The sequence below is a fragment of the Brienomyrus brachyistius genome, chromosome 17 (genome assembly GCF_023856365.1).
Source record: "Brienomyrus brachyistius isolate T26 chromosome 17, BBRACH_0.4, whole genome shotgun sequence".
NCBI lineage: Eukaryota > Metazoa > Chordata > Actinopteri > Osteoglossiformes > Mormyridae > Brienomyrus > Brienomyrus brachyistius.
Window position 1 is genome coordinate 5806553 of NC_064549.1, and position 14695 is coordinate 5821247.

At 45.4% G+C, this 14695-nt stretch overlaps 1 protein-coding gene across 1 annotated transcript in view; it reads right to left on the reverse strand.

Annotated features, from left to right (window-relative positions):
- Window positions 1–574: 574 nt before the first annotated feature.
- The window catches only part of LOC125712008 (uncharacterized), a 31373-nt gene continuing 17252 nt past the window's right edge, over window positions 575–14695 (reverse strand). The window contains exon 5 of the mRNA XM_048981584.1: window positions 575–3216. Within this exon, the coding sequence (XP_048837541.1) occupies window positions 3004–3216 (213 nt within the window). The 3' untranslated portion in view covers window positions 575–3003. The remainder of the gene's footprint in view (window positions 3217–14695) is intronic.

Sequence of the window (14695 nt, forward strand, 5' to 3'; positions counted from 1 at the left end):
GTGAAGCAAAGTGGTCACAGGCAAACACCTTTTACATCACAGTCTCCAAGTTGCACCTAGGTTGAAATAAACCTCTATCATGGACGCGTTGCAAACAGACAGATACCAGAGGCAACGAGGTACAGTACTGCAGAGTGCTTAACGTTTGGAGAAACACAAGGATGGAGGGAGGGAGGGAGAGAGAGAGAGAGAGACAGACAGGTCATACATTTCAGGACTTGGTGTATCTCGTGGTGTTTTGAGGGGCAGCATTTGCTTAGAGGGCCTGCATGGGGTGTCAGAACACCACACCTTAACCCCACCCCAGCTGAGAATATGGTGATGTGAGGGAGACTGGCTTTCACTCTGCATTTACAGGCTTTTTACCACGCTAGGCAGTCACTTACATGAAACATATGCGCAGTGAACAAACACAGGCGAAACAGAAGCAGACTGTTAGGAATATCACAGTGCTAGTCACAGTGCTAGTCACAGTGCTTTGTATGGAAGTGAAAATCATCCAAAAGCTTCAAACACATCTGACTGGAATAAAAAGAATAAAAGAATAGAAATCAGGAGCCAGAGAATGACTTCTAACATTTAATGATAATAGTAATAACAACAGTAATAACAATGGTAATAACGATAGTGAAAATGATAGACGCCAGGAATGTAATTATGCACATAACATTTTAGAACTGGGTGTACAGGGGATCTCATCTTACCACACGTCTGTCCCTCCTACATCAGTCCTATTTAAAAGGGGCCCACAGGTCCGTCACATGTCAATACAAACACTCACCAGCACGCTGAAAATCACACTGAAAAGGATCAATCGCTTCGATAAAGCGTTGTGGGGTTCTGCATTTTTCACATCATATAAACATTCCTGCCTCTTCTATTGTGTGGCCCCGCGGGCAGGTTCCACTGGGGACGACTCGTGCGACTGGTTAATTAGCACGGAACCTTCTTTAAAATGATCGTGCCTCATCATCAATGAGGTTTACAATACACTTCCTTTGTGCAAAGCAAAACATCACACTTAGTAAACAAAGAGCAGAGGTTTGGCCCAAAAAGCACTACAGAACAGCTAAGCGTCCTCTCGGACACACGGGAATGGGCTTTGGAGCAGGAGAATAGTTTCAAGACGATCAGCATACGTGATTGTCATGCCTTTATACCTCCCCAATGAGAAAGGGTTCTATTTTCCTTGTAAAAAGCACAGAATTAGAAGAGGAAGTAACACAAAGAGGAATTTGGAATGAGATTCTAACCAATCAAGGAGGCCTTTCTTGGAGATCCTGTCCTATTCAGGATGACAGAAATTATGTAGTGAGGTTTCAGGAATAAAGGGCTCTGAGATGGAGTCATGAACCCATGAATGGGTGAATGCGAGAGAAGTCCATCACTGCTTGAACAAGCGGGCGGGTTAGGGTCTAATCAGCTCTCAGACGAGCACTTTCAGTCCAGGGCAGCCAGGAGGACAAAAAGCAACCATTTTCAGGCCACAATTTTCAAGCCAGACAGAAGCTTTCAACCAAGGTTTAGACCAGAGCTGAAGGAGAAGAAGAGACCCGGCTTTAAGAAGGTCTAGGGCAACAATGCCAGGCGTACGGTGGCGGGTCCTTGCAGAGTTATAAAGCACAAATGTGCCGACGAATCCATACGCTCCACTGGAGGTAATGTGACTAACAGCGAAGACGTCAGCTCTGCTTATGCTGAGGATGCAGCAGCGAGGTGAACCTAACAGACTCGTTAAACTAAAATCACGCCCACCCAGGACCCCGAAGGGGGGTGGATGCTTCCAGCCAAATGGCGCCAGGGCACTGACAGCACTGATGCGAAGAGGGTCGGTTTGAAATACGCACCATGGGCAGCTGTTGGGAACCAAACAAATTCCATAACGATAAAAAGATCCTGGTCTGCTTGAGAATCCACTTTAGCGAAACTGCTGAAATGTTGCAGCTTGTGTTATTCTCCAGGAATGATGGTTAATGGGAAACGGCGCACAAAACAAAACTGAATTAATATTTTTGTCCATAAGGTAGTAGATGCTGAAACTTCCCATTCCAGGGTCCCTTAACAGACAAGTCGGGTTCAGTTTCCATGATGACATCACTGGTGATCTAGGTATGTTGTTCCTTGTCACCAGGATGACCAGCTGACCTCCAGCTACCAGCTTACAGTCAGAGGAGCACATCATGTTATTGCTGCTAAGTGAGATAAGCTGATATTTAGCTCTTCAAGAAAGTTCTTTTGTAGACGGGAGCTGTAAGTGAGGTACTGTAAAGCACAATGGGGAAATGACTGTCTCTCCCTGTGGATGGATCACACAGCGTGCTGGGGGTTACCCCCGGTATCGACACACAACTCACTGGGGGTTACCCTCTACACGGTATCTACACACAGCGCCCTGGGGGTTACCCCCTATGCGGTATCTACACACAGCGCCCTGGGGGTTACCCCCTCCATGGTATCTACACACAGCGCGCTGGGGGTTACCCCCTATGCGGTATCGACACACAACTCGCTGGGGGTTACCCCCTCCACGGTATCTACACACAGCGCGCTGGGGGTTACCCCCTACGTGGTATCTACACACAGCGCGCTGGGGGTTACCCCCTCCACGGTATCTACACACAGCGCGCTGGGGGTTACCCCCTACGTGGTATCTACACATACATATAAACAGTCAGGAAAACCACCCATTAAGGTACCATGATGGGAACTGTCTAGCGGTCAAGACAACCATAGTACTGTACAGAGGTAATTATGGTCCAAATCCCAGAGACAAGCATCACTGGAAAACACACATAGAGAGGCGTACACAGATATTGGCTGTGAGGAAACAATCGCCGCAGGGTGCGTCGGAGGAATCGGCAGACGCGTGGTCGAATTTGTGTACGGGTTTGAGACCCAGCATGTGGGGGGCTACAGAAAACAAGCTTGGGTGTGGTGAGTAGTAGTCAGTACAGAGCGCAGTGGTGCTGGGGGGGGGCCTCCGGGTCCTGCTCCTCTGGAAGCTCAGACGGTCTGCTCTTTGGGGAAGTTGTAAGGGAGCTGGGGACCAGGGGGGTTTGTGGGGGCCGGCCTGTCACAGGGGTTCTGAGGCAGGTAGGAGAGAGGGAGGCAGGCAGCAGCAGGGCGAGAGTCCAGGCAGAAGTCTGTGTGGTGAACGTGAGGGCGTCTCAGAGGAACAGACGGGTTCGATACGTCTTCATGGTGCTTCCCGTGGCTCTGTAAAAACATGAGTGAGAGAGGAAATAGACAGAAAGGCACAGCAAAAGTGGGAAAGCTGATTGGTTGGCTAGCTGATTGGCTGGCTGGCTGGCTAGCTGATTGGCTGGCTGGCTGATTGGCTGGCTAGCTTACTGACTGGCTTAGTGAGAGGGTCTCATGAGCAAGGTACAGGTCACAGTGCGACGTCCTCACCTCAGAAACGACATTAGCGAACCCTGTAGTATCCACAGTGGAAAATACCTCCTCAAGTCTATATGCTTCTTCATGTTAATCACACAAAATAAAATCAGATTATTGCAGGCAATGCTGAATTAATTAGCAAAATTCATTATAAATGGACACAACTGATGTACAGTGTGTTTAACAATAATTTAATTATTCTGCTTTGCATGTAAATTCATACTTGGTGTTCAGAAAATTTTTGAAAATTAAACTCTTGAGAACTGATTGTAATTACAGTACCTTTCTTATATTAATTACTGTTATTATTGTAACTATAAATTCATTATTATTAAGTTATAATTATGTATATTTTCTCATTGAAAGCCTTTATTAAAATATCTTGATTCATTAAACCATTTTTTTTCAGTAACATTGATCATTTACATTTGCGCATCTCATTTTAATACCATTCCCCGTGGAAGTGAGTCTAGCATATCTTCAGTATACATCTTTATAGCACCATAGATCTCCTTCCTCAGGAAAGCACAGGATTTCATGGTTCTTTCTGCACTGTGTGGGTGTGAGGACCAGTTTCCATGATGCCATTTCACCCGGGGCTGAGCGTAACAAGGTCATACGATCGCTTCTCGCCTCTTGTTAAGCCTGGTCTGTGTTTGGAGGCCTCTGTGGTCCGATAAAAGAGATCCGTTGAAGGAAACCTTCCCAACCTGCGGGCCGGGACTGGAGCTTGAGCGATTACACTACAGGAACAATTACATGCATCCTCCTGAGATGCAGCAGTTCACTTTTAGCCTCTGTAGAGGACATTTTGCTCATATATCTCAAACTATGCATGACCTGTTGTTCCTTAAAGACATCGTGTGTAGGACATTTTGTGTGTCGAGGTGTGACCTTGTCAACTTCCTCTTCCTGTCAAATCAATATTTTAATCAAGAATAAAGAATTTTTTTTACTTTTTCCTGGATCTCAGGAGGGTATGAGGAGAAGTCAGTCAGCAGTTGTTTTGAATGATGAGGAAGGCAGGGTGGGAAGCGGAAAGAGACGGAGAACGGACTTACGAAGTGCCCCCAAGCATCTGCACGTTTAAGATGATCCGCACTCTGATGGCAGCATGACGAAGGGGTGGACCCAGAGAATAGAGCTGGTCACCTTTGACTGAAACGGCGCCCTCTACATGTCCACAGGAGCGGAACACCATAATGGGAACTCAGGTGGTATAGGGAGACTGGGAGGAAGAGGCATCATGCATGTGTGGCTGTGTAGCTCACCCCTCCAAGAGTGTGTCAGTCTTCTGTCTATGAGCCCATAGGTGTTACTGACCGCATGTGGTGGCAAAAATTGATCTGTGCTATTTGTTTACTCAGACATAAATGCAACCTCTTCCGTTTCATGTATGTACTCTTAACTTGGCCTTGATGTGTACATTTGTGTAACGCAACACAAAGCAAATGTAAAGACATCCCTCTCCCTAACCCTGACACATGCAAGCGTTCATTTGGTGCTGATGGGGCTGTCAGGAAATGAATTACTTGAGCTAGAAGGCTTTGTTGAAACATTTCAGGGGTCTAATATAGGACGTGACAGTACAGTATTTCAGACAGCTTCAGCCTCTGATGTGGTTACTTTGCTGAATTAAGCTGTCAGATTGTTTAGCAAACTATTAAAAGCCACAAAGTACAGTGTATAGTCTGCACTTATCCAGCTGCGGATCTTTTTTTTAAGATAAGTGCCGGCGGAAATCTCAAATAAGGTGGTACCAGAGGGAGTGAAAGTGGGTAAATGCATGTCACGCTTATGTAGTGCTGGGTACAGAGAACGTAAACATGGCTAACAGGGTTAACATGCTGAAGCCACGCTGCGCTAAATTCCCATAGCGTAACATGGCCAGTGTGTCTCCTCGGGGTGCTCTCACGCCCCCACGAACACTTCTCACCGGCCCAATATCTCATGGATATTGGTGTAAAATATTCCGACTTGCCGAGAATAACACTGGCTAGCCAAGCACTAGGCTGGAATGACCCTTTGGCATGAATGAGCAGGCAGAACTGGGCCAAGGCCTGGCAGCCATCTTAGAAGAGTTTACTTTACGGGCCTGTGGGCCATGAGCAACAGGAGGCCAGAGGCCGGCTAAAAATACTATTTTCTCTTCATCATTTTAGAACACCACTATTTTTTCACGTGTTTCCCTTGGCAGCCATTTGCTCTGATATATTATACACGCAGATCATGTGCGTACTCCTGGCTGGTGGCACATACATTACAGGTGAATGAGGAAATGTCTTCTCTAATTACTAATAAAATCAAGAGTGTAATATCCAGGGCAATATGCACTGATTTTTAACTATACAGTAGCTACTTGTCATGCCCTGCTCGTCCGACCCTCCTGTGTGCCACACCCCCTCGTTAACCTTCTGTGGAATCCCCGTGTTTATCAGCTCTTTCTTGTTATTTCTACTAAGTCCTATGCATTTAAGTCCATGTCAGAGTATGTTTCCCTAGGTATGTCATTGAAGTCCAGTGTTTCATGTCTCATTTCCCAATTAAATCCCGAGTTCCCCGATCCTTCGTGTTCTTCTCCTGGTTCCATGGTCCGTTCATCCACGTAAGACACAACACTACTATCTGAAGCATTATTTAAACCAATTTGAAACATTTACAGTTTCGGTTTATTGGAAGGTTTTGCAGTTGATCGTGGTTAATATGTCTTTAATTCACATTCTCTCTTGACTGGATGTATAGGCCGAGGTCGCTGCTTGAAAGTGTAGGACACTGACAATAAACAAATATAATGTCCAAATTATTTCATGACAAATTATTATGGATTGTCAGAGGTGATGTCACAATGCCTAAGATGAACGTTGTATATGAACGATTACAGGTCCATGCTCTCTGTTGGGGTGGGGATTTCCGGTCTTTCCACAATGAATCAGTACAACTGTTGGGTTATCAGTCATTCTGTTGCTGTGTCCTGTTTCAGGTCCGTATTTCCTTCGTGAATTATCAGAACTCTATGGCAGGCTACTTAAGGTAAAGACTTTCTATTCGTAGATGGTATAATCAATCACACATATAAACTGGGTCATATTAATTCCATACTAACGGATAGCAAAAATCTTTGGCTCGCATAATTAACTTCAAAAGCCAGTCATTCAAATAAGACTTGCTTAGCACTCCAGGAGTCAGGTGCTGAGATCTTCTTGGAGAGCATCAAATAAACAATGGCAGTAAGCCAGAAGCCGCCTCCATTGACGCTTTGGGTACACACTATATTCACAATAATCTACAAAAGAAATAAACAAAGTTACTGACTTTTAGCAAAGGCTGTACAAATTTTAAAAATAACTCCAAGTGTGAACTAATTAAGGGCGTTTCTGCTTGTTGACACTTTCCTGCAGAGCATTACAGTGCACATCACAAACAGCCAGGCCAGCATCAGCGTGCAGGAGCCTCTCAGTGTATGTGGGATCTTTCAGCTCTGTGTGGAAGATTCTAAAGAAGCCCACGGAGCGAGAAATCAGATCAGTGAGTCAAGGTGAGATAGAAACACCATGCAGATGCAGTGAGCATCTTTATGGATCAGGATCATGGGCAGAGGGTTGATGAGAAACCCTGATTACGTGGAGACTAGCAGCATCACAGTCCGTGTGCAGTCACATTCAGGAAGATAACTGGCATGCTTCGACTCTGCTTATTGGATCAAAGAGCTAATCTCACTCATGATGAGATGACTCCAAAACATCAAAAATACATCCTATGGCATATATCTATCCATCCGTTTTCTGTAGATGCTTGGTCGCAGGGAGTCCTTGGAGACTACAGGTGCAAGGCAGGGAACAGCCCAGGATGGGGTGCCAAACCATCACAGGGCACACACACACACACCATTTACTCACACAGGCAATTTGGTAGCTCCAATTAACCTCAGCATGATTTCGGACCGCGGGGGGAATCCGGAGTACCCGGAGGAAACGCCACGATGACACGGGGAGAACATGCAAACTCCACACACATGGAACCATGGCAGAGAATCAATTCCTGGTCCCTGAGGTGTGAAGAAACAATGATAAACATTGGCCCACTGTGCCACCTTTGGCATCTCGTGGTAAGTGGGACAGTGAAATGGGCAGCCATCGCCCTTCCCGATGTCCGTTCCTCCTCATGCTTTTGGATGAAGTCGCTATCAATGTCACTCTGCAGCCGCCTACGCAAAATGAACTTAATCCAGAATGTTCCTCTCACTGATCCCTAAGCAGGTTTCCCGAGGTATTTCCAGCAGTCTCATTTTCCTGATTAACAAAGAAATGGTAATGTCAAGAAGCATGAATAGACTGATCGTACTCATTTTCATAAAAAGCGCATTCATCAAGACTTCCCTCCCCTTCCTGCAGTTATGAATCTCGCGAACAAAGAGCGACCCCCGCTAATGCTGCAGCTCGTTTCATAAAATGTCACTCGGCTCTGGAAACACGCCCCAACGGGATGCGATTTAGGGGTTTATGCCAAGGATGCAGGGAGATCCTTCCTCCCAGAAAGGCCGTGTCTCTGAACCAAAACACCACTCTTTGCTGCCTGTTGCTCAGCTTAAAAACAACAACCTTGAAGTCAGCTTATGCTGTGCTCACATACGCTGTTCTGCTAACGTCGTGCGCTTTCACCCAAATGCCTGTCAAATCCCTCCTGATCAGGGGTGACCAATCTTATCCAGAAAGGGCCGGTGCGTATGCGGCTTTTCGCCGCAACTCCCTAATTAGATTACTAATTAGAAGACTGATTAGCTGAAGAGTCCACATACCTGGATATGAACAGCTGACCTAAAGGTTACCCCAAAAACCTGCGCACTCACCGACCCTTTGTGGATAAGATTGGACACCCCTGCTTCAAATGGTCTAGGTTTCATTCACCTGCCGTGTGAGCACAATGAAGGCCCATTCCTCTTGTTGAATCAGACCATCTCTAAGAAACTCTACTGAACACCTCTAATTTTGGTGAGGTCATCTCTAAAAAGGCCATACAATGTGTGTTGAGAAAGAGTTTGCAGATGCAGCTTCATCCACCTTCTCCATCAATGACATCAAAACGGCGTCGGTCCCGTGGCCACTTTCCCCTCCTGACACGCCGCCCTCTGATCTTACTCCTTCCTCCTTTCTGCCCAGCGAGCAGCGCAAACAGCCTTCGGAGAGCCTCTGAAATGCCACACTGTGATGTTAATTGTTTGCCTTTCTGGGGAGCCTGACGCACTCGGGTGAGACCCCCTGAGAATGGTCCCCGCTATTACCTTTCAGAGGAGAATAAATGGGCTTCTCTCCAGGGGAGAGCCCTTTCTTTTTTTTACGAGGTCTGCCAAAGTCCAAGCTGTCCTGCGCTCGAACCTCTAGGTGGAGCACCGAGCTCTGAGTGACCCAAAGGCTGAAAGTCCAAATCCTCGTTCATTTCTAATTAGGACAGATCCCGATAAAATGGCAGTATGCTGCATATAATATATGGCCATAAGTATGTGGACAGCAGCTTTTCCTTCCAAAACTAATATGAAGTTGGTATGCCCACCGTTACTGCAGTAGCTACTACTCTTCTGGGAAGGCTGTTCATAAGGTAACTGGAAAACTGACTGGCAGAAAATCCCACAAGGAGTTCAGTATTGCTGTTGGGTTATCATGTCCCTTTCTGTGAGCTAGTGTGTCCTACCTCTTCACAACTGAACTTCCAGATGTTTTGACCTTCATAGTCACTTCACCCGCGGCTGAGCAGGGCAGCTCTAGCAGGGCATACATGGGGCAAACTGACTTGCTGGAAAGATGGCTTCCTACGATGTTGCCAAGTTGGAAGTCACTAACCTCTTGTGTACAAACTCCGGATCTGCTAATAATGTTTGTTGTTGTGTGTTTAATTATACACCTGTGTCAGCAATGGTTGTGGGTTAATTAGGCATTTCCTCTAATTAGTAGGAGTGTTCACATATTTTTGGCTTATAGTTGCATTTTTATTAAATTTATTATAAGGTCCCAATGGAAGCATATTCATTTTGTAAAATAGCATTAAGTGTAACATCTCTGTGACCCTGACCAGGATAACCGGCTACAGCATAGTAGCATGGTATATGCCTACAGTACGTATCACACTAAAAAGTCCATAACACCTTTAATCCGAGAGCTGTGCCTTCGCAGCAGATGCCTGTCTGTCACATTGAGCGCTCTGATGCTGAGTGATGTATCAGTAAGTCTTTCTGCAGAGCTTGTGGAGCTCATGCGAGTTTTACTTACGCGAAAATGTTCTGAGGGCAGAAGGAACAATGATTGGTTCAGAGAGATAGCCAATCAGATTATACCATACCATACCATATCATACCTTACCATACCATACCTTACCATACCATACCAACTTTATTTATAAAGCACTTTAAAACAACTACACAGGACTAAAGTACAGTACAGAGAATTTAAAATGAAACAATTAAAATTATGTAAATAACAGTTCATAAAATAGGTGCATATACAAAATAAGGTGATATACCATCAAATTAAATAAACTAAAATCAACATCTCACAAGGGATAGAAAGCCAATGAAAAGAGATGGGTTTTCAGGCGGGATTTAAAAACAGACAGAGAAGGGGCCTGTCTAACATGCAAAGATAAATCATTCCACATTCTGGGAGCTGCAGCAGCGAAAGCACTGTCCCCTCTATGCTTAGTTATAGTCATACTCAGGAGCAGCTGGCCAGTTGGCCTGAGAGACCAGGAGGGTATGTAAGGGTGGGGCAGGGGTATGTAAGGGTGGGGCAGGGGTATGTAAGGGTGGGGCAGGGGTATGTAAGGGTGGGGCAGGGGTATGTAAGGGTGGGGCAGGGGTATGTAAGGGTGGGGCAGGGGTATGTAAGGGTGGGGCAGGGGTATGTAAGGGTGTAACAGCTCAAAGAGGCAGGGAGGAGCAAGACCATTAAGAGTCTTAAATTTTAAATGAATTATAAAATGTACAGGCAGCCAGTGGAGCATGGATAAATATTATAGAGGAGGTGGGTCTAAGATTGGTTGGGCCCGACTCACCCACCCCCTCTGCATTCTGATTGTATATGTTTAAATGAAGTAGAATCTTCATATTGACACGGAAGCCATCAGAACAATATTTCACTGGCAAATCTACAATCTGACACTGATACATACAGCAAACTGGTTAAATTTGCAGACGACACCAAGGTGGGTGGTGTAGCAGATATATGATCTAGCAGCACAGAGGCTACAACGGGATCTTGATCTAATTATCGACTGGGCTGATAGCTAGCACATGAAATTTAACGTAGATAAATTTAACGTAGATATATTTCTGCTTCCATGCAGGAAGCAGAAATATAAAGTACAGATATTTTATGGGTTCCACTGAAATAAAGGTAGCCGATTATGAGAAAGACCTCAGAGTGCATGGTGATGCTTTCATGTCCCACTCTTGCCAGTGTGGGGAAGCAATTAAAAAAGCCAATAGGATGTTGGGTTACATCTCTAGGTGTGTGGAGTTTAAGTCAAGGGAGGTGATGCTATGATTATACAATTCCTTGGTAAGACCCCACCTAGAATATTGTGTGCAGGTTTGGTCACCATACCTTAACAAGGACATTGCTGCCTTGGAAAAGGTGCAACGTAGGACGACGAGAATGATTACTGGTCTTAGAGGAATGTCTTATGAGGAGAGGTTAGCCGAGCTGAATCTGTTCAGCCTCGAGCAAAGGAGACTAACAGGTTCTAACAAGTCTGGATGCTGTTCAGGCAAATGGCTACTTTAATATTAGTTTAAATACTAAAACTCGTGGCTATAGGCGGAAATTACCAGGAGAACATTTTAAACTGAATTTGAGAAAACACTTCTTTACACAGCATGTAGTTAGAGTATGGAATAGTCTTCCTGCTAGTGTAGTGCAAGCTAAAACCCTGGGTTCCTTTAAATCAGAGCTAGATAAGATTTTAACAAGTCTTATTTGTTAATTAGCTATTAATTAACAAATATTAATTAAGTTCTCCCCAAACGAACTTGATGGGCCGAATGGCCTCCTCTTGTTTGTGAATTTCTTATGTTCTTTATGGTCATCTCTCTGTACCAATCATTGTTCCTTCTGCCCTCAGAACATTTTTGTATAAGTAAAAGACCCCTGAGCGCTTGTGAACCAGCTGGGACTGCGATGACTCGGCATCTTCTTGGAATTACTTTGCCCCTTCAGTGCGAATGAGTGAGGAATGTGCATCGGAACGAAGGGAAAAAAAAGCCTGTTGACAAATTTGTCATTGCCGATAGCCAAACATCTGGGCAGTCAACGTTCTCCAACAAAAACATTTAAAGTAAAATAAACATGAAATGTTTCACAAGACGGGATAGCAGTATTTCCAGGCTTTAAAACTGAACTGTTTCATTTGTTTGCCGTTATTGTGGTTAAGGCCATTTATGCAGTAATATTTACGTAGAGTTGCAAGCTGTAATCAAAAAAGGTTATACAGACATATTTGAACCACTGGATTATCAAATTACGAATAATCCCCTAAAATGCCGTGAGACCATGGAAACGTATTTATGCAGGAAAAACAAAAGAAAGCTCTTTGAACCTGGTTAGAAAAGATATGTTCAAATGAAGTAGGCTGTATACAATCTTCATATTGACACGGAAGCCATCAGAACAATATTTCATTGGCAAATATGAAATATTCCAAGCAGAATGTTTTTGCCCCAAACGCTGTGTGTGATTAAATCACTGGCGTGAACGGATGAGACTCACGACCCAGTTTTTGAAAAATGAGCCCATCGAGTGTGGGAGAGAGCATGGTCTGCTTCCGAGGAATCAGCTACACCTAATGGTCCTTGTATGATGTCATGTGATGGATTTCACTACACAGACTTTAATAAATTTAACATATTCTCATTATTTATGCTTTTTTTCCCCCAAAAAACATTATGTTTTTTAGTTTTAGTGTCAACTGGTGTATTCGAATACATTTAAACCAGTAGCTTCCCAAAGGATGAGTCATATAAAGAAACTCTACTTCCTCATGGGTAAAAACTCCAGGTTAATGTGCCTGGTGCCATTCTGAGGAGTGGTCAGGCTCTTTAAATGAAAGGACACTGGGAGAGGGAGGGGGTGGGTGTTTTACTGGGATGGAAAGGACCAGAATGATGGCAAAGAGTGGCTGGCAGAGGAGAGGCAGTGTGCCAATGTGTACCTGGAGGCCAAAGTCTGAGGGACAAAGGTTACGATCGCATGCTCTACTGCGAGCTAGGCTGGATGGTAGCATACTCGACCAGGTCCCCTGCAGGGTGCCCGGGGCCTCGGGGGCCAGGCGAGCAGGCCAGGGCCACTGTGTCCAGCTCAGCGTACTGGACGTCAAAGTCTTTGCGGCCAGAGTTCTGGGGGACGAGAGAGGCGAGAGGGAGATGAGGAGAGACCCACTGAGAGGTCATAGAGAGGGCAAGGAAGACAAATGATCAAAGTGCCGGGGGGTAAAAAGCAATAGTGTGGTGATGGAGGGAATGGAGAGATGTGCTGAACACCATGGACATTCACATGGACTCAACGGAAGACAAATGAGGAAGATAAGGAAGGAAACAATGGCGTCTGGTTTTGGTTTTCATGGTCCTAGATTCCTTCGTGCACTTTGGGTTAAACAGTCAAAAATAGATTTTACATTAACCAATAAACAGGGGCAGTGGTAAAGCTTTGCTGATTTTATAAACTATTTCGATGTCAAATTATAGGACCAAAGAAGTCACACATGAGCCTTATATTCAGAGGATTTCGGAACCATTTACTGGGCACCAGGAATAGTTGCTTTATTCCCAGAATGTATATTCATTTCATATTTAAGCTATGATGACTATCATTGTAGACAGAACTCTTATTTCCTTGGCCAGGAAGTGGCAGCAGAATGTACTTCCTTCACACGAGGGCAGCACGCGGTCTCTAGCCGGAGTTCCAGAAAACTACGGCTGAACAGTTAACAGCTTTCATTTCTGGTCAGAAGTGATTTAGATCAGCTGAGGAAAAAGAATCTGCGGACGCAGGCAGCGCGGCGTCACACAAACTCTGTGTAATCATTCACAATCTGGTCCAGGAGCTGAGAGTTTACAGATGGAGCTTCACAGTTTGTTCCTGGAACGATCCCAAGGGTCCGTTTTGTGACATATTACGACCCACGAGAGAAGAATTTAAGGATGTGGCATCACTGGTGCAGAGAAAGCTGATATATCCTGCACCCCGCTTCCCTTTCTCCACGCAGAACATCTGGAGGACGTCAGCATTGGCACCACCATGGAGCAGCTTGGCTAGTAAACACGTCCCATATTGTCGAAGTCACACCTTTCTTCGGAACCATGAATATGTCAGCGCTAAAGGAGGCTGGTGGAGGCCTGACTGTCTGTCTCCCGGGGAATTGAGATGTGGGCACTGAGTGATGGGAATATTGTCAAAAGAAAAATACAGAAGTCTAAAAGTAATCTCTGGGGTCGTTCTTATGTCATTCTCTCTGAGGCTCTGAATTGAGGCCAGGACCCATCAGTAATTGACTTTGATTACCGCAGTCGAATTCAAACGCGCCTTCTGGCAGCACTGAATGGATGTGGACTTATCTTTTAAGCGCAGCATACATTACTTCTCAAAACTCACCACACCAGGCTGAGATTTCCCCCGCTTTTCCATGACAAGGTCCAACCAGACTGTGAGGAGGAGGAGTTGCGGTTTTGTCCAGCAACTGTAGCTGCTGAGCACCACAGCGCCCTCCTGAGGCCAGGGTGAAGCCCAGACTCCAGCTCCAACCTGCGGCCCCGTAATCAGCTTCTGGCAGCTTCTCTGTTTCCTCTTCACTTGCCGTGTTCGATGCCCAGAGCCAAGCGTCCTCCGCTAAGCTCGCATTCCTGTGCTTTTCAAAGGTTCAGCTTTCTTACGGCCTCAAACATCGGGTCAGACAGCTCCGGAGCGAGTCAGCAAGCAACCTTGCCCGAAAATGTGCTTTTCATTACGTGTCATAAAATCAGCTTGCAGTCGCAGGACCTGCCTTCCGTTTGCTCAGTGATCTACTGAGTTACACCATATGGGCAAGCATCCTTCAGAGCTTTAAACCTGGCTGGTGCTCTGCCAGCGTCTCTTCGTGCGGTTTGCCGGATTGTAAATTTCCCCTCATGAGGAAGGAAACTTCCATACTGCCTGATGAAGCTTCAAAATAGCTTTTTAAAAAGTCATTTAGCGTTTTAAAAATCGATGGCTGTTCATTACCTAGGAGGCGGCCCGAGCTGCGGGGTTGAGCTCGGCGCTGCCTCCTTTCTCTTTTT